The 25,896-nt window shown below is 34.8% G+C and overlaps 1 protein-coding gene across 8 annotated transcripts in view; it reads left to right on the top strand.

The window, feature by feature from the left end:
• DDHD1 (DDHD domain containing 1) overlaps positions 1-25,896 on the top strand; it is a 76,490-nt gene that overhangs the window by 19,238 nt on the left and 31,356 nt on the right. For 4 of the 8 annotated variants that reach the window (XM_045201424.3, XM_024567490.4, XM_024567489.4 and 1 more), the window contains exons 2-7: positions 4,972-5,145; positions 5,761-5,781; positions 13,647-13,748; positions 15,613-15,741; positions 17,005-17,152; positions 20,597-20,703. In XM_045201424.3, the coding sequence (XP_045057359.2) occupies positions 4,972-5,145; positions 5,761-5,781; positions 13,647-13,748; positions 15,613-15,741; positions 17,005-17,152; positions 20,597-20,703 (681 nt within the window). The remainder of the gene's footprint in view (positions 1-4,971; positions 5,146-5,760; positions 5,782-13,646; positions 13,749-15,612; positions 15,742-17,004; positions 17,153-20,596; positions 20,704-25,896) is intronic. The other 4 variants (XM_024567493.4, XM_024567491.4, XM_024567494.4 and 1 more) reach the window with 2 other exon arrangements.

Genomic DNA, 25,896 nt, shown 5'->3' with positions numbered 1-25,896 from the left:
CTTTTTCACTTACAGGAAGCACTTTATGTGTTCTCTTTGGCATATCTCAACTGCCAGCATCACTTCTCTTGAGCTTTGGGGTCATTATTAAGTAAAGTAAGGGTTACTTGAATACAAGCACTTGACACCACAACAGTCAATCTGATGATGACCAAGATGGCTACTAAGTAACTAACGGGCAAGTAGTGTGTGCAGTGTGGATACACATGAGATTTTATCACACTACTCAAAACAGTGTGCAATTTAGAACTTATGAATTGTTCATTTTTAGAATTTTCAATTTAATAGTTTCAGACCATGGTTGACCATGGGTAATTAACTGAAACCAAGGAAAGCAAAACAAGTAGTGCCATGATTTATTTATTTTTCAAAAAATTTTATTATGGGCATCATTCCATGTCAGTAAGTATAGACCTACCTTTTCTGAATGTTATTTCTTTGTGGATGTATTATCCACTTACTCATGTTTGGTTTATTCAGTGAATATTTTTAACACTTGTATACCAAGCAACATATATATTCAATCCTCTATTGGTAGAAATTTAGGTCATTTTATTTGTTTTTATTCTTTTGTTTTGTTATAACAATGCTGAGGTATACACCTTTGTAGTGTACCTTTACACATTTTTTGCAAGATGTCTGTATTTCTAGAATTACTCTGTAAAAAGATAACCAGTGTTTTAGGTTTTAAAAGGTATTTCTAGCCCAGAGTTTCTCAACCTCAGCACTGGTGATGTTTTGGGTCGGATAATTTATTGTTGCTAGGCAGGGTGAGGTGGGGTGGGGGGAGCTGTTCTGTGCATTGTAGGGTGTTTAGCAACATCCCTGGCCTAGATGCAAGTAGCACTACCACTACCACCACCCCCAGTTATGACAGTCAAAAATGTTTTCGAACATTGCCAAATGTCCCCCGGTAGACAAAGTCATCCTGGGTTGAGAACTGTTACACTAGCCTTTCTCTCTTTTTCTCCTCCCATGAAATAGGAATAGTCTGGCATGGAGTTGGGTGAAGAGGTATCCTCATGAAAAGCAGCCTAGCATGGTACATGGGAGGCCAAGTGGGCTGAGTAGAGCAGCACAAAGGATGATGGCCTATTGTGGGATGTCAGAGCTTAAGTGGAGTTAAGAGTGTGTATAGGTATGAGGGCAGCCTGGCATGGGGTATTCTGAGCCTGAGCCAGGGTGAGAAGGATGTTTATATTGGGGAGGCTGGGGCAGTCTTCTCCAGTCCAAAATAGAGAGTTCTTCCTTTATATGACTGAAGGCCTATTTAGGGTGGTTTCCCAGCATTAGAGTTTGGTCCCTGTAGAGATTGGTTATTGATTTGGGGGTTTAATATGTATTATAGCATATAATTAGGGATTTGTTAGCTGATGTGTCTATCATTTACAATTGTTTTCATGGTAGAAGTAGCTAGACCAAGAACATAGCTCACAACTGATAACATAATGCTAAGCCAAAGAAGCCAAATAAAAAGGTAAGTAATATGATTCCACTGTACAAATTATTAAAAAGTAAAACTAATCTGTGGTGCCAAAGGTTATGATTGTTTACCTTTGTGAGGGTTGGGGGTTTAGCACCTGGAAGGGAAATGAGAGAAGGGGGCTTCTAAAGTGTTTACAATGTTCTCTTTTTTTGATCTGGGTGTAGTTAACTTGTCAAAAGCCATTTAGATATATGCTTATGATTTGTGCTCTTTCTGTATGTGTCCTCCTTTAGCAAAATGTTCACCCCCTTCCCCCACAATCCCACTTTTTTATTCTTGGAAAAGAGACTCTTTCCTCTGAATCAGATAATTATCAGAAAATAGAATGTTAATGGATGACACTCTGCAGCATAAACCCACTTAAACAGATAGGCAAGCACCACTCACTGAGGAAGACCCAATTTGGAGTACTAATGATGGTGCTCAGTCTTTCAAACCTACCAGCCAGTGGGGTAATGCAGAATGAGATATATCCTGTGCAACAACTTTCAATATCCTTTTATTGAACTCATACTTTATGGTAGGTACTTATCTTTTAGAAACATTGTACCCACATCCAGGGATCCCACAGAAGTGAAGAAGACTAAACAAAATACAGTAAGATAAACACAGATAAGTATGTGCAGAATTAATTCATTGGAATCACAGAGAAGAGGCAGTGATGAAAGGCTTCTTGAAGGAGAGAAGTATAGAAGTTAGCTAAATGAAGAAAATGGGGAAGAACATCCCAGGTAGAAGGAACAGTATATGCAGGATACAGAGGTACAACTCAACATAAGACATTCAGGGACTTGCACTTGTCAACAATGAAAGCACAGGGACCATCACTGTTATCTTATGTATCCCCAGATCCTGCTCTAGTGCCTGGTTCATGGTAGACATTCAGGTATTAGTTTGAAAATATACCTAAAGTAGCATCGGTATATGAAGAGGTATTCCAAGGAAAGATCATAAAGAGCTTATAAACCATCCTAAGAAACTCAGTTTATCTGGAGGGCAGTGAGAAGTTATAAAAGAATTTAAGTATTAGTATAAGATGACTTGTGGTATTTTAGAAAGGTTCTCTGACAACTCTACAAAAGATGAATTGAATGTCTAAAGAGGAGAGAGTAAGATAGGGGAATCTGTATGTGTATGTATTGCATGTACTTGTATGCATGCTTGTGAGTGGGCATTTGGTAGTGGTGGTGAGAGTTGTACAGCTGAAGCTAGGGAGGGAGTTTCTGAAATAAAACAGGTAGAAATGATAAGAATGTGAACTCAGGCGTTGACTGTAAGCCTGATGAGTAAGGGATTAGAGTGATTTAGAAGATACAATAAACAGTACTTAATGTCCAGTATCTAAGAAGCCTTTGAGCAGGAGGCATCTTGGATGACGTCCAGATTTCTTTCTTGGGTGACTGGCTGAATGCTATCAACATACCATTCCCTATGATAGGGGATACGGGTGGAGTAGCAGGGTTGTGTTTTGTTCTGTTTTGTTTTCTGCCAGAACCTAGTGTCTTCCATAACTATTTGCTGTTTTGGTAACTATTGATTATCTACTAGGAGATGTTTAATTGGCAGTTGAATATTTGGGCCTAGAGTTCAAGTTAAGATAGAGGCCTGAACATCTATCAGAAGAATACATGTTTAGATTAAGCTCAAGCGAAGAAGAGTTGGGAATACAGATGGGAGCTCTAAACTTGTTTTTACTGTTTTTAAAAACTTCCATCATTTTTATGGGGAGGGATGGCTGGCTCCGGTTTTTAAGTCTCATATTAGACTGGCAATATAAAAGTTCCCAAACTATTTATTTTAAAATTACCAACATAACTAAATAGCCTGTTTTTCTTGGGGAGAGGGTTAAAAGGGAACTTTCCCTATTTGAAAATATAGGTTGCATTGTGTAGTAGGAAAAGTTTGAATGAACTTTGGAGTCAGACTTCAGTTGGAATCTTGGTTCTCATGTTACTCAAGTTACTTAGCTGTGTGTGCCTTTGGGCAGTTACTTAGTTTCACTAAGACTCAGCTTACTCATTTGTAAAACTAGGATAATTAAAGCTATCTTTTTAGATTACTGTCAAGATTAAATGTATTAAGTGAGATGAGCTTTTGGGTCTGGAAGATAAAGGCAACTGTCTAAATCTAAATCTCTGCATTCATCTTCCCAAAAAGCTGGAGGAAGACCCAAAAGAACCAAACACACACACATACGGTATTTGCCATGTATAATGCACTCCAGTGTATGATGTGCATCCGTGTTTTTGGCCCAAACTTTCAGGAAAAAAAATATTTTGTTTTAATTTTTTAATTCAATTATTTATTTATAGCTAGATACTTGTTCTTTGTGTTATAAAGGAATTTTAGCATTTATTTTTTAACATTGTGGTACAAGACATTTTATGTAACAAATAATTACAAAACACAAGAACAGATACAAGGTATTTCAGGTACTACCCATGTATAATGCACTCCCTAGTTTTTCCCTAAAAAATTTGGGCAAAAAAGTGCGCATTTTACACAGCAAAATACAGTATTCACACAAACCATACATCACTCACACTTTCAGCATTACTACAGGGTAGACAATACCATGAATTTTAAATTACCTGTGTGTAAAGAAATAGGAAATTACAACAGCTCCTGTTGCTGCTACAAACCCCTGAGTCTGGAGAGTGGGACAAAGAGAGGCTTAATTAAGAGACAGTGAAAAAGAGGAGAGATCAGTGGTTAAAATGAAACACAAACACAATTACCCTCAGAAAGAAAACTTCCCCCACGCAGCTGGCACAGTATGAACACAGGCTTGGGACTTAGAGATTCATAGCACCAGCTGGAGGGAAGGTGTGTGAAAGTGAGAGGGGCCACCAAGTAGCAACATCAGAGAAACATTCCTGTTGGGAGAAAGGATAGAGATAGGGGCAGTGTTTATTTAAATATATAGTAACTAAAAGTCTTAGGCTTATAGAACAGTGTTTAAGCAAAGAATCGTTTAGTTATTCAAGAAAGTTTTTTTCAGTTTTTTCTAAAAGTTGAGGTATTAACTATAATTAAAGGTTTCTGTTATTCTAGTATAGTAACTGGGAGCCTACAACCAACCTCCAAGGTAGCCCTAAAAAGTGCAACACCCGACCGTCACACACATTATTACTAAACTACTCTGGGAGTTCATATCAATACTTTCTAACACATTGAAAAGCAGTCTTGCATGAAACTTGTCTTAACTACTTAGCCTACTAATTGTGGTTACTCAGGACCTCAGTTATATAGATAACTACTCATCTACCTTTCTAATGCCAAAGTAACTTTTATGTGTAATATTTAATACAAGCAAAATTATATGCTGAAAAAAACTATATCCTGTGACTTGAAATCTGAAATTTAAAACTTTAACCATGAAAGTTTGCTTTTGCCACAGCAGTAGCAAAACATGAAATAGTAATTACTATATCTCTTTACAGGAAGTTGGATCCTAAAATATTTTCTGTGATTTCTCTTTTTAGAGTCTGATAAAATACCAGTAATGCGTGGACAGTGGTTTATTGATGGTACTTGGCAGCCTCTAGAAGAAGAAGAAAGTAATTTAATTGAGCAAGAACATCTCAGCTGTTTTAGAGGTCAGCAGATGCAAGAAAGTTTTGATATTGAAATGTCAAAATCCATAGATGGAAAAGACGGTAAGACTAATTAATACATTTAACATTATGTAATACATTATGTAAACCAAATACGTTGTTGATAAAGTTTAGAATTGTTTCTAAGTTTGACATAGTAATTTTAGGAATGTTAGAATTTATAAAACTCATTCTAAACTCATTATGTTCATAATTATTGTAAAACTTAAAATGTCTATGAATTTCTGAACTATCTCAGCTTTTATTTTACTTAATCTGTACGTTTAATGGAATAAACTTGATTTACTATAAATTACAAATTGTTAATGTGCTCTCTGAATTCATTCTTTTCAGTAGTTTTTAGTTATCAAAGAAAAAATTGTCAGTATATCAAAGAGCAGTTTTGTTAATATTTTAAAGTTGGTTTTTTTCCTGAAGTTTAAGAAAAACTTTAATTTCTTTTGTGTGAGTATTGCCTAGATGTCTCCATATATATAACCATATAACTTTTAATTTTAAGTAATTTACATCTCCTTATTCAGCATTTGAATGTGTTTGCAGTAGTTTAAAATATTTCTATAATAGCCAAAATTACTATGTTTTGTTATGTCTGATCTTGAGTAAAATTCTAAATGTGTATTAAATTTAAAAATACTTCTATTGTTCCATTTACTGCAGGCAGTGGAATCAACTATTCTGGTGAGTATAACAGTACAGGTGAATTAGAATTTGTAAATTTCTCTAATCTTTTTTTAAGCATTTCTTCATCCATGCTTACCTTTATTTGGGAAGTTTCTTGGCAAACTCTACGAAACCTAGTGAATTAAGTGATGTTTTTCCTTCCCTCTTAAATATCATCAAAGCAGAAAAACCCAATATTGAAAAAGTAATTCACAGAATGTAGCTTGGAAGAAATGAATTTTGTGGTAGGAAGTAATTGTTTATATAACATAGTTAATGGCAAAACAGTAAGCTTTAAGTTGGCTTATTTTTTTTTTCTTATTGTTAGTAACATCCCAAGTCTTTTCTCGCTCCTGCTATTTTATCTCCCTGAACATACACACACACACACACACAGAGAGAGAGAGAGACAAGGAAACTGTATAATTTAGCTTGTACCAAGTTAAAATGTCTTTTGTATCTAGTTAACTAAAAGTATACATAATTGAGGAAACTTGTGGCCTCTGAATAAATTGGCTATTAAATCTGATGATTATGTATAATAATATTTGTTATGTGCTAGATACCATTCTCTAAGAACTTTAAATATCTCATTTTCCTAATCTACAGAGTTGAGTACGTACTTATTTCAGTATAAAATCCAAGGTCAAGGTTTTTACATATCAGCCTATAAAGAACAGTTCAGTATCTACAGAGCAGAGAGCTATATCTGTATTCCTACAGATTAAGGTAGAGACAGTAACTGACATCATTTGTCAGTTATAGCACAAATAGTAAATTTTATATATCTGTGATTTTCAGTCATTATTTTATTAGTGACTGAAATATTTTGTAGCCTATCACCACCACTACCAAAATAAGCACAAAATTATACTGTACAGTATTTGAAGGACTGACCTGTTTATCATCATTTCATTGCTATTGAGGGTGGCTGAATTCTGGATTTTTCCTTTCTATTAATTCTCCTTAAGTCTTGCCTCAAAAATGGCAATTCACCTTAACAAATCCACTTTACCCATCCAAATTCTTTACTGTTGATGCATGAAAAATAAAACCCAAGAGCTTGAAGAAGAAACAAGGATGAGTATGAATAATAAAAATATAAGTAGATTGTTTCCTTTTCTCAGTCAGTGTTCAAATATTTTTTTCCCACCTGCTAATTTATCCTTTGGAAGTTCATTGTCAGCTCTGTTCCATCTCTAGATTCCATCTACTGGGAATCTTGTTTATATTACAGTAAAAATTAGAATTTTACATGTCCTCTTTACTTCTCCTTATTAATAGCACAATACTTCAATTTTCCTCAAAGTGCCCTAATTTCATGAGCCAATCATTTAAATAAGTCTATAAAGAACGTGGTTTATTTTATGAGTAGATTTTCGTTGTGCCTTTGAGTGTATATGTCAATTCTAGAGTATCAATCTAGGATATTATAATACTCTTTGCTAGCTTTAAGGATATACACAGAGTGGTAAAATTCTAGTTAGTAATAAGAAATTGTTAAACTGTTAAAACACTTTTGCACAGTAATCTTTCAAAATGATGATTCTTTGAAGTTCTTTAAAAGAAAAATGTAGCCCTGGCTGTGTGGCTCAGTTGGTTACAGTGTCTTCCCGATAGGCCGAGGTTGCAGGTTCTATCTCCCGTCAGGGCACATGCAAGAAGGAACAAATAAATAAATGGAAAAACAAATCGATGGCTCTGTCTCTCTCTCTCTCTCTGTCTCTGCCTCTGTGTCTGTCTCTCTCTCCCCCCACTCTAAAATCAATAAAGTAAAAAATTTTATTTTTTATATATTTATTTTTTAAAGATCTTATTTATTTATTTTTAGAGAGGGGAAGGGAGGGAGAAAGAGAGGGAGAGAAACATCAATGTGTGGTTGCCTCTCGCACATCCCCTACTGGGGACCTGGCCCACACCCAGGTATGTGCCCTAGACTGGGAATCAAACCGGCGATGCCTTGGTTCACAGGCCAGCACTCAATCCACTGAGTCATACCAGCCAGGGTAGAAAATGTTATTTTTTAAAATATACTATGGCATATAGGTAAAATATCAGCATGTTATATTATTAGCAAAAATTATAAGTTCAATTAAGTATACATACACACTGTTGTCATAAATTTCCAACCACTTTATTTCTTATTTAGTATTACATAAAACATGCATTTATGTGTTAAGATGTGACATTTACTTTGAAAATCATGGTAAATTTGGTAGTGCATTTGAAAATTATAACTAATCTTAAGGAAAGAACATTTGCTGTCCAAAAAGCTACTATTGTTAGAAAAATAGCTCAAATTTACCGTAACTACGAAGATTTTAAAAAATTACAATCTTTTATTTTGCTTATTTCCAAGTTTCTGAAATTGCATGTTTCATTAATTTGAGGGGCGGGAGACTTTTCCACCTAAATTTTCTCATGTATATATGATAAAGCAAGACTCTTCATATTATCAGAAGATTTTGAATGCTTTCATGTGCAGATAATATGTGTATTGAGCACTTTTATGAAAGAAATAGATAGGGTTTTTACCCTCAAGGAGTTTTAAGCCTGTTGGGGAAAACGGAGGCTACAGATAAGAACAGTTACAAAGAGTTTGTACAAGATAGCACAGCAGATAGTGAATATTACACATTCTGAAAAGAAAAATGGAATGAAGAGAGTTTGTGATTACAGTGTAGTAGATGATTCAGGTGAGGCTTTCTGGGAAAATCCCATTTATTAATTGAAAACACTTATAATATTTAGGAACTACTATTAAGTGCTGTGGAGAATTTCTAAAAAACTAAACAATGTTCTTGCCTTGAGAGACATTAAAGTACTAATTCCTTTTCTTTCTGATCTTATCTGTATTTTGGTTAGGGTAACTATTGCCACAAGTATATTGGATATGTTTAATATTTTCTTCTTAATTAATCTTCCTACTAATCTCCAAGTAAACATTGTATTAAATAGATTGGTAAAGGTTAGCATAACTTTTTTAGCCTACAAATAGAAATTTGTGATTAATCTAAATTTCACTTTTTCTGAGAGTTAAAATAAAAGTGGATCATCTTTTCACCCCACCTCCTAGGCTAAGAGACATTTATCTAACAGCCAAACAAATGAAAGCCTAGAGTTTCACTGGGGATGAATAATACAAATAAAAGCAGGCCTTCAAATAAGTAATTCTATAAATACTTCAACTTAATAACTAGATTAGTGTTTTATTCATTTTATACTTTATCTATAAAAAAACAGGAATTAGTAAAAAAAAAAAAAAAGTTTGAGCTAAAAGGGTTAGTCTACACCTCACTCTGGCCAAAAAATATATGACCTCAGTTTATCTGTGAGAAAACAGATGAATTCAAGTTGAGGGGCATTCTGCAAAATAACTGACTAGTACTCTTCGGAAGGGTTAAGGTCATAATTAACTAGATAGAGGGAACCCTTTCACAATGTAGTCCATCACAGTAGTGTATGCTTTAAATGTTTTATTTGTCAATTATACCCTAAAAAACCAAAATATTTTTTTAATATGTCAAAGTCATGAAAGACCAGGAAAGATTAAGGAATTTGTCACAGTTTAGAGGAGACTATGGAAACGTGACAACAAAATGCACCTTGGTGCCCTGGGTTGAATCCTAGAACCAAAAGGACATTAATAAGAAAACTGGAGAAATCTGAATAAAGTCTATATTTTAGTTGATAATATTATACTAATGTTAATTTCTTAGTTTTCATAATTGTACTGTAGGTATGGTAACATTAGGGGAAGCTGGATGAAGGATATAAGATAACTCTCAGTACTGTTTTTGCAACTTAAGTCTAAAATTATTCCATAATGAAATGTTAAAAAAAAAAACTGTAGAAGAATTAAAATAAAATAGTAAAAAATATTTAGCCCTGGCCTGTGTGCTCAGTTGGTTGGAGCATCGTCCCATAACTGAAGGGTTGCAGGTTCGATTCCTGGCCAGGGCACATACCTAGGTTGTGATTCAATCCCCAGTCCAGGTGCTTACAATCCCAGGTCTGGACACATATGGGAGGCAGCCAATCAGTGTTTCTCTCTTCCTTTCTCCCTTCCTCTCTCTCTAAAAGCAGTGGGAAAAAATGTCCTCAGGTGAGGGTGTGCGTGTGTGTGTGTGTAAAATTAACCCTCCCCTGCAAAAAAAAATCATAGCAAAGGAGAAACAAGAAACAAGTGTAGATGGAACAAAGAGAAAATAAATAGGAAATGATAGACCAAAATTTATCCCTATCAATAACTACAGCAAATACATATAAGTGAACTAACAATCCAACTAAAAGGCAGACATTGACAAGACGTGTTAGAAATGCAGGACCCGACTGTATGTGGTCTATGAGAGCTACACTATCGATATGTCACAGATACACAGAAATGTAAAAAATGGACTTTTTACTGCTCAAGCTAATTTGGGGTGTTATGACAGTACATGTGCTGATAGATCTGTGAGAATTTACAGTATTTAACAATTTGGCATATAAAGTGTATATTCCTAACAGTTGCTGGACAATGATATCCCAAACATCAGTGTAGAATTTCAGAAGTCAAGAAGACTGGGGCAGGAGGAAAGGTGGGGTGGGGAGAGGAGTTAGAGAATTCCCACTGTCTAGTTTTAGTTATTTAATTTTTATAGATTTATCTAAATTTCTCTGGGATCCAAGAAGATTGCTAGGACTTTTCTCATTACATTGGTAGGTTTGAGATGTGCAGGCCTGCTTCTCCTGTATGAGAGGTTATCCAGGTTGCCATTACTGAGTTGTTCTACTCTAGGTATTAGTGTGTCATTAACAATCCCCTTTTTTGATATTCTGTTGCTTTCAAAATTACATATTGAAGAAAGTTTAATAATTTAATTATATAAAGAAATTTATTGGAAATACTATATTTTATACCTGAAATCTTGCATTTCTGTATAGGACTTTATAAATGAAAATTTTTATTAAATGTTCGCATCTAAAAAGCACATTCAGTTGTATTTTGAGTTCATGTATACTTTTGCTAACATGACATAATTCCTAACTGAAACTTTATTTTAGAAAAAGATAAAAAGTAATGCTTTCTGGCATTTGAATTTCCTTTAACAGTGATCCTGTTTGGATCGATAGAAACCCTTTTTGTCTCTCCTGTACTTTTCCATGCTTTGGGTTGAAAAAAATTAAGCTCTATGCTAACAGGATGTTGTGACAAATAGGGCAAATGACTTTCAAGCAAAAATAAGAATTAAATTTGAGAATAAGGTGAACAACTATGTCTATTTAATTTTGTAAAAATGTTTTAAATGAATATGCTTCTGTTTTTAGTGCATTGGGTGTTTGCCCTTTTTTAATTTCTAATTTATACTATTCCTTTAGAAAAGAAAGCCTTTCATTTTTGTATGTTGACTAGCTTTCTGAAAGCATTTGCATAATTTTATTTTTTATAATGTTTTATTGTTTATGCTGTTACAGTTGTCCCAGTTTTTCCGCCTTCATTCCCCTCTACCCTGCCCCCCAATTCCATAGTCACTTCCCACACTATTGTCCATTTCCATGGATCTTTCATTTATGTTCTTTGCATTTGCATAATTTTACTGTGTGGTCAATGGTCCATATATTTCCCATTAATTTTCTTCTTTTTTAAAAAAGATTGTATTTATTTTATTTTTAGAGAGGGGACTGGAGAAAGAGAGGAAGAGAAACATCAGTGTGTAGTTGCCTCTTGAGTGGCCCCTACTGAGGACGTAGCCCGCAACCCAGGCATGTGTCCTGACTGGGAATCAAACTGGCTACCCTTTAGTTCGCAGGCAGGCACTCAATCCACTGAGCCACACCAGCCAGGGCTCCCATTAATTTTCTTTTAGTAAATTTAGTAAATTGATTAGTGTTAGTTTTACTAGTAGATTTAGAAAATTTAGGTTTTGTTTCTTTGAGTAACAAAGTCTCAAGTCTATGCCAGTTTGATCTACTTGAATATGTTAGCTTGTTTCTAATGAATTTTTTTTGTTTAAAAATGTTTTGTACAAGTGGTACATTTATTCCTCAGTAACTAACCAGAAGGCACATGTACAAAGAAACATTTTCAATGAAGAAAATTAAGGTGTCATTTTCTACCCTTCTGTAACAATGAAATGTTTTTATAATCCTGATGTTAACTACCCAGTTCTTAATCCTTGTTTAATTTTTTATAGCCATCTAATTACACATACTTATATGTAGTTTAGTGCCTTGTAAGCATTTCTCAATTGCATTTATTGCACAAATCTTTAAATATAGTTCATTTGTATATATTCTAGTGATTTTTAAGACTATGTCTAGTACTATATGATGGGGGGACCCCTGCAAAAAAAGGAATTATCTTCTGGAGGGCAGGCTCTTTTTAGTACAGGCTTCCCCCGCTAGGTGAGTGTTCTAGGAACCCATCTGTATCAGTGTACCAGTAGGTGTGGTTGTGAGAGGCTGTTTTGGGCTTCCGTGAATTTTTTTTGAAGACTGTGTAAACACGTTTGCCCGTTTCATAATGGGTGATTTGTAGCTCACCTGCCCACACTGCACCGAGTGTTCAGCAGTTTTTAACCAAAGATGGCATGACCCCTGTACTCCACCATCCCTACTCACCTGTTCTTGCCCCAAAAGACTTCTTTGTTTCCCCTGGTGAAAAAAGTCCTCAGGGGGAAACGTTTTGCCAATGTAGAAGAAGTAAAAAAGCGGCAGAAGTACTAAATGGCATCAAAATCGATGAGTTCAAAATATTTCTGAGCAGTGAAAAAAAAAGTCTCAGTAGCTTTATTGTATCGTATGGAGAGTACTGTGAAGGTGACTGAAATTTAAATGTGAGAATAAATATACAATTTTTTTTAATAAATTCCTTTTGTGGGGAGGCTTCTCCCTTGTACGACAGGAAATAAATATTTCGCGTTTGTGCAGTATTTAACCTTTGAATGTCACATCAATGTAGAAGGGAATGAGGATAAAAATCAAATGTATTAGAAAATAAATTTTAACTCAGTCATAAAGGTTCTGTGGTTTATTAACTGAACTATTAAGAAATTGATTTGTAAAGTTCAAGTGTATTTTAAAATAATTGGTTGCTTAAAATATAAAAAAAATATTGACATATAATGAGCATTAGTTGACAGGGGAAATGTCAGCTTTAAGGTTATCTATTGAATTGCCAAATGTCAAGTCTGCGTCTAGCTTTACTCTATAGTCTTTCATGCTTACAAGATATCACAGCATATATTTTTACTAATGCTTCTTTTCTATTCTATCATTAATAACTCAATTAAAAGTAGAGCTTCCAATTTGATTTTTTTTAAGTTTCTTTTTTAAAAGTCTTTTAACAACTTGAACAGAATGGTGAATAGGATATTGTGACTCTGTGGGAGGGCTCCATTGTATGTACTTCAGTAATCGAAAGCATCTAGTGGAATGTATACTGTGGTATCTTCTCAAGAGAGCTGCATTAAATATTTAAAATGTGATTTATTGCATTCTTAATTTGTCTATCAATTGTTAGCTGTCACAGTCACAAATCTGGTGAGAGGAAATAACTTTAGTATGAAAAAGATGGAGATTATAAAACTCTTGAACATTCAAAAGTGCCATGCTCAATTTTTTTATTCTGTTTATGCAGAGACATTAAAAATGGTGATTGCACAGTTGTCTTTGTGACAAATTTAGATACCGTTTGCCTTTTTTCAGTAAAAGTAGAGCATATATTTGATAAACATTAAACTAATTTTACTTCACTGACTTTAATTAGAAATTATAGACATGAAACATTTAGAATAATGTTTGTCAAATACAACTCATGTTTTAGAGTTAGTACAGTGAAAAGGCAAAATAGCAAACCTACTTATAATTTACTTTGAAGCTCAGTGTTTTTGCTTTCTTAGTTGTCTACCACCTCCCTCCCTTCTCCTTCCCTTTTCTGTTCAAATGGAGAGGATATAAGGAGAGTACAGAAGCAGCAGGTCTTAAACGAAAGCGTTCCCAAGGTACAGTAATTGTAGTTTTATTTCTCCATGTAGTTACATTCCTGGCTTATAGCATTTAGTTGTATTTAGAGCATTCAGTTGTATTTAAAGCATAGAAATTATTAGTATTAGTATTTAAAGCATAGGAATGTATAAATTGTGCTGTTTTGTTTAGTGTTAATTATATAGTGGTAATAAACATTTGGAAATGATGTATGTAGTCCGATAAAGGGATATTCGCCAATATTAAGAATGAAATTTTGTTGGCCTAACACGATTCTCTTAATATCTTGATCTTGTAATCTCAGTGTTTTAACCATATGTTGCTCAAAACTATTTCAACAAAAATGTGATTTAGAAACATTAAACAAAAAGGCTTAGAATAGTGGCGTAAATTGGACATAGAATTAGAAAAATAAGTAATTCAACTTGTGCAAAAGATTTTTTTTAATTTATGTAAAGTTCTTTTTTTAAAAAAGTTGAATTCATGTGTTATCTTCTTTGGACCTGAAGATACTATTAATATGTGTTATGTTAATTGCATTTTGGTCTTTTGTTCAATGTTAATAATGTGTCCTGGCAGGTAAGTTAAATATAAACTGGTTTCTCGTAAACTTTTGAATTACATTTGTAATATCACTAAGAAATACATTTTCCTGGAATGGACTTACTTTTCTGTTAATTCTATTAGGAAATAGGTTTACATAAAAATGTCCTAGGATCTTAAATCTTGATCAAGGATATATATCCTTTCATATTTAGCTCGTGGTTATTTTCAGCCCATCTTCAAATCAAAAGAATTAGACTGTGCCAGTAACTAGCTTTGTTTCAAGTCACTTAATCTCTTGCTACCTCTATGTCTTTATATATAATGGGAAATAATATTTTGCTTAAAGAGGATTTTAAGAAAATAAAGTGGGCATGATGACTTGAAGGTGCCTGTTTTCTGAAGATGGGTATGTGAATTTTTCTTACCTCTATACCAGGAATAGAGAGGAAATGTTTAAGTTCTTAAAATATGAGAATTATAAAACTATGAATTGGTGGACATGTTAGGACAATTTTCTCAATTCATTGCTTCCACAAACATTACTAACTTTGTAACACTCATCAGGCACTACATTAGGACACTGTGTTTGGTACTATTGATTCAAAATAATTGAGACATAGTTTCTGCCTCACAGAGCTTACATATTTCTGGAGCACATAGGTTTGATTTTTTTTTCTTTAGCTCATTTTTATCAAGCATACCTCAGTTATAGAAGTACAGTAACCAGACTGATTTGAACATCATAGTAGAAAAATTTTCTTTGATTTCTTATTAAAATATTTTTGACTTTGGATTTCTGTTATGGTGAGTAATGTCCAGTGATAATTGGCTTTAATATCCATTCCAAAATATCTTACATTATAATAAATTAGATTATTTTCATCCCAGTTGAAAGGTATTTTTTTTTTCTGTATGAGTCTTGTTTTATTTTGCACTCAGTGAAATTTTCACAGATCCAAAAATAAAATCAACAGAAGAAATGGAATTTAAGTTTCTGTGTCACAGTTGTTGAGGACTTTCATAAAGGTATTTGTCTCTTCCACCTAAGGAATGGTACATCACCTGGGAGAGTAGTACTTTAATCATCAAAATGTGTTAACTACATGTTAGAGGTTAAAATTATGGTAGTTAAGCCACTTCCATGTTGTTATACAAGTTGTCATACAATAAAGTCCCTATCCATTACTTGCTTTATATCAATATGTGTTTCAATGAAATAGTTTTTTTATTGAACCAAGTTCAAATATGTATTTGAAAATTTGTGTAATATAATTTTTCACACAAATGAAGTGTGTCTTGGAGACCTTCAAATTAGTTTTTCCTTTTTTGCAACAGCTATTCGTAGTTTCAAGTTGAGTCGAAACCACGTGGACTGGCACAGTGTGAATGAAGTGTATCTTTATAGTGATGCAACAACATCTAAAATTGCAAGAACAGTTACCCAAAAACTGGGGTTTTCTAAAGGTAATTGTTAAATATTACTATCATTTGTCAAAATTTGGGGACTCCAACTCGAGAGTTACTGCCCCTTTAAATGAAACTTTTATTAAGATGCTTGAGTTAACATGTATTCATCAGTGAATAATTATATATTCAGAATGATCTGACAAGATTTAAAAATATAATTCTAAAGCATAAAAGCAGTTAAACTGAAGGTACTGGTGTGAGAATAAAACATAGCGATTGAAACATAGTATTAAGGAAGATGAAGACTGAAAATCCTTCATTGGACTTAATGAAGTGGAGTCAGTGGTGACTAGACAGATTGATGGGGCAGAAACCAGCATGGCATGAGTGGAAGCTTTAGTACAAGGTGAAGAAATGGAGACAGGGTTAATAGGCTACTATTTAAAGACACTAGACTAAAAGAGAAAAAGGGAATGGTGCCTGGGGAAGATATGAGAGCATTATCAAAAAATAAATTTAAAAAAATGTCATGTCTAATTTTTTTAGTATCCCATTTTTTAATTTCTTTGGTAACAGGTATGCTTGAATATTTTTATATGTTCATTAGCTGTATTTGTTTTGTGAATAACCTCATACCTTTAGCCTGTTTTGCTACTTGAATGGTTTGTCTTTTCACTTTGATAAGTAAGCTCTCTGTACTGTCTGTCATATTTTGTAACATTTTTTCCAAGTTTGTCATTTATCTTTTCTTTTTGTTTTTTTAAGATTGTATTTATTTTTAGAGAGAGAGGAAGGGAAGGAGAAAGGGAGGGAAACATCAATGTGTGGTTGCCTCTGGCATGCCCCCTACTGGGGAACCTGGCCCACAACTGAGGCATGTGCACTGACTGGGAATTGTACTGGTGACCCTTTGCTTCACAGTCCTACACTCAGTCCACTGAGCCACACCAACCAGGGCTCATCTTTTATTTTTGCTTCATGGTATTTTTTCCTAGAGAAGTTTAAAATTTTTGTGTGTTCTTCTTTCTTCCTTCCTTCCTTCCTTTTTTTTTTCTCATGTTTTTTCCTTCCTTTTCAATACTTTCTTCTTTCCTTCCTTCTTTCCTTCCTTCCTTCCTTCCTTCCTTTTTTTCCCTCATAGTTTCTGGCTTTGGTGTCCTCTTCAATTTAGCACTTTATGTTTGTCATCTTACAAATTTTATCTCTTCCCAACCCAGTAAAATTCTTTTGTAGTATTTTCTTGTCTTCTTTCTGTCAATATATTGTGAGAATGCTGGTTTTGGAATAAACAGTGAACTTAAAATCGTACTTTTTCTGCAGCATCGAGTAGTGGGACCAGACTTCATAGAGGTTATGTGGAAGAAGCCACATTAGAAGACAAGCCATCACAGACTACCCATATTGTATTTGTTGTGCATGGCATTGGGCAGAAGATGGACCAAGGAAGAATTATCAAAAATACGGCCATGTGAGTTATTTGATGAATACATTCTCCATCTAACCTAGAATGCAAACTTTGTTCCTTTCCATCTTTCATCTTTCCCTTATTTTTTTAAAGACTTTGTTTATTTACTTTCTATTAGAGAAAGGAGAAGGAGGGCAAAATGGAGGGAGAGAAACATCAATGTGCGAGAGATACATTGATCAGTTGACTCTCGCACCCCCAACCAGGGACCTGGCCTGCAACCCAGGCATGTGCCCTGACTGGGAACCGACCCTGCGACCTTTCAGTTTGCAGGCTAGCACTTAGTCTACTGAACCACACCAGGCAGGGCTCCCTTATTTTTAAGCGTATGCCAGCTAATTACAACCAAGTGATTTAGTAGACTTACCTGCTTGCCGAATTAGAGACTTATGTCACCATTTGAGAACTATGATAGCAATTCTTGGCGTATAGGATTGTGTAAGTTTACCATAGAAAAGGACAGTATTTTAAGCAAATGTAGTGTTTCTGACTTTGTAACTCAAAATCAGGATTCCTCAATCTCACCACTATTGATATTTTTGACCAGATAATTTTTTGTTATGGGTGGCTGGCCTATGAGTTGTAGGTATTTAGCAACATCCCTGACCTCTCCCCACTAAGTGCAAATAGAACCCCTAGTTGTGACAACTGAAAATGTCTACAGACATTGCCAAGTGTCCTCTGGAGAAATATATTATCCATGGTTGAGAACCACTAGTCTAAATGAACTTTTTGTGTTAATCCTCACCCGAGGATATGCTTTTTATTGATTGTAGAGGGTGTGTGTTGGTGGGGTGGAATTGGGGTGCGGGGTAGAGAAACGTTGATCATTGCCTCCTCTGTGTGCCTTGACCTGGGATCGAACCTGCAACCTTTTGGTGTATGGGACAATGCTCCAAGCAACTGAGCCACTCGGTAAGGGTGAAATGAACTTTTTTTCTTTGCAAATTCAGATGATCACACACATATTAATTTCTAACTACTATATAATAATATAGAACTGTACAGCTATCAAAAATGAATAAGTAGAAAAATAGAAAGCTTAAAATGTTTTTTCTTGTATTTACTTGTTAAAACTGAACATTTGAGAAGACAAAGAAACTTACACAGTGTATCTGTGGCCTTGGTGACTACTGCAAAAAAAAAAAGGAACTTGTAGATTCTATGAGTAATAAAAAAGATCCTACCTTGAAGTCTGAAGTTTTGGCTATCATTTTTATTTTTGGTGAGATAAGGGAAGCAGATTTTTGTCAACTTATAATGTATTTAGACCTTTTTAAATGGCAACTTTGGGGATTTACAATCAATAAAATATTACAGTTGACCCTTGAACAGCGCGGGGCCTGTCGGGCTCTAATGTTCTTTGCAGTCAAAAATCTGTGTATAACTACACTTGGCCCTCCTTGTAGGAAGATTCCCAGCCAACATGGATTTGAACTGTGCAGATCAGTTTTTAAAAATTGCATATAAGAACCAAGCAGTTCAAACTGTTGTTATTCTAAGGTCAAATGTATTATAGTGTAAATAATGCCTTTTAAAATACAAGGTCTGTCCAGAAGGTATCTAGCCACATAATATAAAAAATAGAATTATTGAAGAAGATATGAGAAACACTATACATAGGACAACGATGCCCCAGTCACCTTCAAGGTAGACACCTTGGGACCTCACACATTTCTCCTAGTCACCATCAGCTGCCCTGTCGTATTTTCCTGAATCTCATTGACAGTCTGAAATTGCTTGCCTTTCGAGGGTGATTTCAGTTTTGCGAAAAGCCAGAAGTTACAAGGGTCCAAATCTGGGCTGTAGGGGTCTGAGTCACCTGGGTGATTTGATGGTCCACCAAAAAAACTCTACACAAGACATGATGCATGAGCAAGTACGTTGTCGTGATGAAGCTGCCAATCACCAGTTGCCTATAGCTGCAGCCTTCTGAATCATCCAAATAGTTTTGTGGAGAGGAATGTTCAAGCTTAATGCAAAATTTGACGCAGATTCGTTGCTCTACTCACTCAGTCATTTTGAATGCGACAGCCACACAGTACACATGCTCACTCAACAGCATCTACCACCCCCACTGACTAGTACAGTGAAGTCATCATTTTTCACATGTATGCAATCCAGTCTACTCTCCTCGGCTGCCAGGTTACATCAAGGTCACACAAACCGTTCTCGTTATATATAACAATGACTCTGAATGACAAAAATAAGACTCTGAAAAACTCTACAGGATATTTAAAAAATTACAGGGCAGGAGAAAAGGGATCTGTAGATTAAAAGACATCCACAAGTTACAATGCATGGACCGTATTTGTAGCTAAATTTAAACAAGTATAAAAAAATTATTATCTAACTGGGAAAAAGGGATCACTGAACTACATATATGCCCCCCCAAAAAGAATTATTGTTTTTGGTATAAATAGTACTGAGTAGGTATGTTTTCCTTACATTTTAGAAATAAATACTAAATTACAGATGAAGTAAGGTGATGTCTGGGATTTGCCTTAAATTATTATGGGGGAAAGATGGTACTATAAAGGAGTTTGAGGGAATGATAGAATTATTGTGTGTCTTGATTGTGGTGGTTCTATCCACAAGATTAGTAGACATTTGGTCCTGTCCAAAATGGCCATAGAGCCCTGGCCAGTGTGGCTCAGTTGGTTGGAACATCTTCCAGTACACCAAAAGGTTGTAGGTTCAATTCTTGGTCAGGGCACATGCCTAGATTGCAGGTTAAATTCTCAGTCAGGGCATACATGGGAGGCAACTGATTGATATTTCTCTCTCTCTGTCTCTCTCCCCTCTCCTCTTCCTCCCTCTCTTCCTCTGCCCCTTCCCTTCCTATTTCCTTCCCTCCTTCTCCCCCTTCCTCTCTTAAAAAAAAAAAAAAAAAAGGCAATGAAAAAATTTCCTCAGGTGATGATTTAAAAAAAAATTACGACAAAACATCCATAGAGACATTTAGTCCACACCAAAAAGTCCTTGATATTTGTTCCTGTCCAAAACATCATGGAGACTTTTGGTCCACATTGACCCATCTACCTAACCCTGTATTCCATGAGCAACTAGGCTGCGTAGGCAAGAAAGCATATCATTGTGGCAGGCATATAGCCATAACACAGTTAGTGGACCAATAAAACATGAAAGTATCTATTATGTATTAATCCTTTAAACCAAAAGCATATATAAGTGTTATGGGCTGTTTAAACTCAGCAGCATTTTTTAAGCATGGCCATTTTGGACGTGACCAAATAGGAAGGAGCATTTGGCATGGACAAAATTTGCTTTGAAATGAACTATTGTGTGTTGTAGTGGTAACTGAAACATAATTGGACATAGTATAAGCAAGTTGGAAGTTGTGATAATTAAAGACATTTTATACCATGTAAATACATATGTGAAGTCACTCTGATAAAGTTTAGTTTTGTTTTTCTTTTATTTTTTTAGGATGAGAGAGGCTGCTAGAAAAATAGAAGAAAGGCATTTTTCCAACCATGCAACACATGTTGAATTTCTGCCTGTTGAGTGGCGGTCAAAACTTACTCTTGATGGAGGTACATTATGTTTAAAAATTAAATGATTGAGCTAATAGCAACAAACTGATGCTCATTGGGAACAAAGTCTTTAGTTGTCTTGAGATATATTCATTCTTTGTTACAGATTATTTAAGAAAATAAAATCCTTTGGTTTGTAAAATAATATTGACTTAGGTCATTTTGGAGCACTATATGGATTTCACAGATAGCAGTTTCCGTGTGTGCCCTCTGGATTAAGGGTGGGAGTGAGGGGTATGTGGAGGGAACAGAATGTTTTCTAAAGCTTTTGACAAAGAAAGTAATTTGTTGATACTTTTAGAAGTCCAGTGCACTATCCTTTGTGCTATACAGCCACCTAAATTGTCAGGGCTATGAAAACACCGTTGCCACAGTTCCTTTTGAGCTTAAATTTTCTTCCTAATGCTTTTCCTTCCCTATATTAGAATGATAAAATATCAGATATTTTGTGGTTTTCCTACATTCTCTAGGCTGTTTTGTTTCCTTCCTTGAAGAACTGTTAGCCAAAATATGCATATCTCTACACAAAGTTGTATCCTTTCAATATGAAAACCATTAAAATAGAATGTTTTGGTTATTTACATAATCTGGAAGATGAGAAAGTTGTACTACATACAATAGCAGCTGCCATTTGTGGAGCCTTTGCTGTGTGCCTGGCACTTTGCAGTTCATTTTTTGTGGAATATCTCATTTAGTTTTCTTACAAATCTGTGAAATACATACTTTATTTTCTCTATTTTACTGTTAAGGAAACTGAAACTCAGTAAAAGGTAAATTTAACTAAGAATACATAGCAAGCAGAATCTAGATTCCTATGATGCCAGAGCCCTTACTCATCACGTAGCTAAATTGCCTCCCTGGATGGTTTCCAAGGACTCTTCTAAGTCTGTGATCCTGTCTCTCATAGTCAGGAATGTCAGTTATAGCTATAGACCAAAGTGGCGTCAAAAGTCATCATAATTTCAAAACAAAAATGCTAGGGACGAAAGACTTCCCGGTAGCAACAGCGCATATGTAAATTCTAGTGTAAAAACACTAGCTTTTGGGCTTCTCCCATTCATCCAGATAAGTTTCTTAGGCTGCTTAGGAATGTATGTATGTCTACATGGATTAATTCACTTTTAATAAAACCCAGGAGTTTGCAATTTTCTGGTACATTTAAAATATTAGGATAGAGTCCTTTTTTTAAAAGATTTTATTTATTTATTTTTAGAGAGGGGAAGGGAGGTAGAGAGGGAGAGAAATATCAATGTGTAGTTTCCTCTCACGCGCGCCCTCCTGGGGACCCAGCCTGTAACACAGGCTTGTGCCCTGACTGGGAATTGAACTAGCGACCCTTTGGTTCACAGGCCCACACTCAGTCCACTGAGCCACACCAGCCAGGGCTAAAATATTTGGGTAGAATCTTGAAGGTGGCATTATGCTGAGTGAAAGAAGTTGAAGGAAAATCACCCATTTAGCTCTATTCTCAGTACTTAGGACACCAATGTGGGGGGATTATCCCCATACCACAAATTGTCTAATTCTTGGTGGACATCAGTTCTGACATTACCCAGAGATAGTACAAACAGATTAAGAGCACAGTCCCACAAGACTCCCCCAACTTAAGATGCCAATCACAAGTCATAGATTGTTGCCTACAGTTCTTACTGACTAGCAGTAAATGGGGCGGGGCGGGGGGGGGCATCTTATGATCCCATCCTGAGGTTCAATAATTTACAAGAATGACTTAACAAAATTCAGGGAAACATTTACTTATGTCTATGGGTGTAAAGCACATTACAAAGGATACAGATAAGCAGCCAGGTGAAGAGCCCTGTATAAGCAAGGTATGGGGATTTCATGTCGCCTTTGAGTACATCACTCCTCTAGTATATTCATGTGTTCACCAACCAGAAAGATCTCCAAATCCTGTTGTTTAGGGGTTTTATGGAGGTTCCATTATATAAGCATAATTGATTCAACTATTGGCTGTTGATAATTTCCAGTCCCTCTCCCCTTCTCTGAGGTCAGGGGATAGGGCAGAAAGTTCAACCCACTAATGACATGGCTGGTTCCTCTGGCAACCAACAACATCCTCCAAGAATCACCTCATTGACATAAACTCAGTTATAATTGAAAGAGGCTTATTATGAATGGCAAAAGACATACCTCTCACTCCGGTCACTCAGGAAATTACAAGGTTTTTAGTAATCTTGTGCCAGAAACCAGGGACAAAAATTATAAATATGTGTTTCTTATTATATCACAGTCTCAGAAGCCAATCTCAAAGGTTACATAATTTATGTTGCATTTATGTGACATACTGGGAAATGTAAAACTATAGGGACAGATAACAGATCAGTGGATGGATGCCTTAGTTTATGAGAAAGCAGGAGTTTGAATTAAAAAGGGCAGCATGTCAGAGTTTTTTAGGATGATGGGGCAGTTTTGTACCCTGATCATGGTAATAGGTTTGTAAAACCATATATGCATTAAAACTAAGAGTTAATTTTACTGTTTCTAAATTTTTACATAATGATAAAAGGTACTTGCCTACAGCAAACATCATTATGCTCGGGAAGACATAAGGATGTCACTCTTAACACATATTCCACTTGAAGTCTTAGCTGGTACAAAATAATAAAAAGAAATAATAATTTTAAGATGTTATTTGCAGGTCATATGATTGTCTACACAAAATATATTTAAAGAAAAATTATTAGAATTAATAAAACAGTTTATCAGGGTTGTGAAATAGAAGATCTCTTCAAGGTGGGGCAAAAGTAGGTTTACAGTTGTGAGTACAGAGTAGTGTGGAACAGTTTATTCTTGTATTATTTTTGATTATTGTATTTTACATATGAAAGGCTATAAACTTACTTTTGTCCCACCCTGTTTAAAAATAATTGCATTTTTACATACCAGCACAATTAAAAATACCATAAAAATACAAGGTTCCTAGAAATAAATCTAATAAAATATGTACATTTATATTAAAAATAAAAACATATAAAATATTAAATGCATCGTAAGTATAATTTCTTAGATTGGATAGACTTGATACCCTAGAAATGTTAATTCTCCTAAATTGATTTATAGATTCCATGCAATTCCAATCAAGATCTCAATAGAGTTTTTCATGAAACTTGACAAGCTTATTCTAAAATTATTATAGAAGAGCAAAGGCCCCCAAATAGCCAAGATGTAGAACAAGAGAAGGAGAAGGGGAGTCAAGTTTAGTAGACTATCTTCTTAAGGCAGAAAAACACAACTACAAAGTAACATGGATAAATTTGATTAAAATTAAGAGCTGCTGTTTCTCAATAGACATAGAGTGAAAGACAAACCATAAATTGGGAAAAGATGTTGCAACAGAACAACAGATATAACCACCAAAGGTTTAATATCCAGAATAAAGATAGAAAACTTGAATGGAGAGAGATACATAAACAGTATAATATTCATATATGTGTTTTATATGTTTATATTTTAAATATATTTTATATCATTTATAATGTACATCTCAATAGTTAATAAGGAAATGCAAATTAAAACTATAATAAAATATTGATATTAATCAGTTTGGCAAAAATTTAAGGTGAGGCTCTGCAGCAATGAGGGCGTGTAGCAGTGAGGATTCTCATTCACTATTGGTGAGAATGTAAATTGGTACAATCACTTTGGGAGACCATTTGACATTATCTTGAAAAGTTGAGTGTGTATATGCCCTATGACACAGCAATGAAACTGCTACATATATATATATATATGTATATATATATATACCCTAAAGAAAGTCTAATACACATATACACCAGGAGAATAGTTTATATTAGCAAAAAACTAGAAACAACCCAAATATCTTTCAAAGGAAAAGAGATAAATTGTGACATATGTATAGAGTAAATGAATGGATTACAGCCGTATGCATTAATATCTGTGAATCTCAGAAACACAATATTGGAGGTGAAACAAAGCATGGTCAGTAACTCAATTTACTGGTACATAGTGTTCAAAACAGCCAAAATGAAATAAAATATTTAGTCTCTGGTACCTAATAAATGCCACAGAATTGGCTAAAATTATTAATATTAATGGACATGAAGGAAATCTATAAAGAAAAGCAAGGTGTGATTAATGTCATATTGGGGGTTACTTCTAGGCAGGATGTGATCATTCAGCGGTATACTGTGAATTTCAAAGATACTGACAGTATTGTTGAGCCAGTAGTAAGAACATGTTTTCCTTTTTATAAATCATTCTTTCAGTTGGACATATATATTAAGTATCTTTTTTGTATGTATGTGTATTTCACAGTAAAGTCCTTTTGGAAATTCATTAAAGTGACATTTAAACTTTTTGTATCAGTATGGTAGTCACACCTTTCCCTTTTACAATTTAAAAATGGGTACAGGCTATAATGTTGTGCTATTCATGAATAGTTACGGTATTCTTTTTTAAATCTTTGAAAACTCTTCTCACTTTGCTTGAATAATTGCCTTCCAGTCATTATTATATTGCATAAAAGTGGGAAATAGCTCTGGCTGGTGTAGTTCAGTGCATTGACCACCAGCCTGCAAACCAAAAGGTCGCTGGTTTGATTCCCAATAAGAGCACATGGCTGGGTTGCAGGCCAGGCCCCCAGTAGGGGGCACGTGAGAGGCAACCACACATTGATGTTTCTCTCCCTCTCTCCTTTCCTTCACCTCTCTCTAAAAATAAATAAAATCTTTTTTTTTAAGTGGGAAATAAATAAACTAACTTAAACCAATGCAGTGAAGATAGAAGAAATTATACTAGACTAAAAATATAAGCTTTCTGCTGCCCACCTTGTGCTTTGAAATCATGATGTTTATCCAAGCATAGGACTTCTTTGTATTTTTATAAGAAATGCAAATTTTTTGCATCTCTAATCATCTTACCAGGCATTTAATAGAACAGGCTCCCATGGTAGAATTTCTCTAGGCTAGCTCTAAGTCACAGAAGGCTGCATATGTTTGCAGTGCGTTGCCTATGTTTGCAATGCAGTTCTTTTTTTTTTCAAAAGTAAATTGCACCAACTTTGTCTTGTTTACTGCAGATGCCCATTGCCCACTTACCTGCATTTGTGCATATTTGTAATTTGACAGCTCTTCCTCATAGGGTATTTGGTTCACTATAAATAAATGTAAGTGCAAAGAAACTTTAATTTGTTGCTGGTTTGCTACCAGT

The sequence above is a fragment of the Desmodus rotundus genome, chromosome 7 (assembly GCF_022682495.2).
Source record: "Desmodus rotundus isolate HL8 chromosome 7, HLdesRot8A.1, whole genome shotgun sequence".
NCBI classification, from domain to species: Eukaryota; Metazoa; Chordata; class Mammalia; order Chiroptera; family Phyllostomidae; genus Desmodus; species Desmodus rotundus.
The sequence above is the reverse complement of the archived record's forward strand: the minus strand, read 5'-3'. Positions and strand labels throughout refer to the sequence as shown.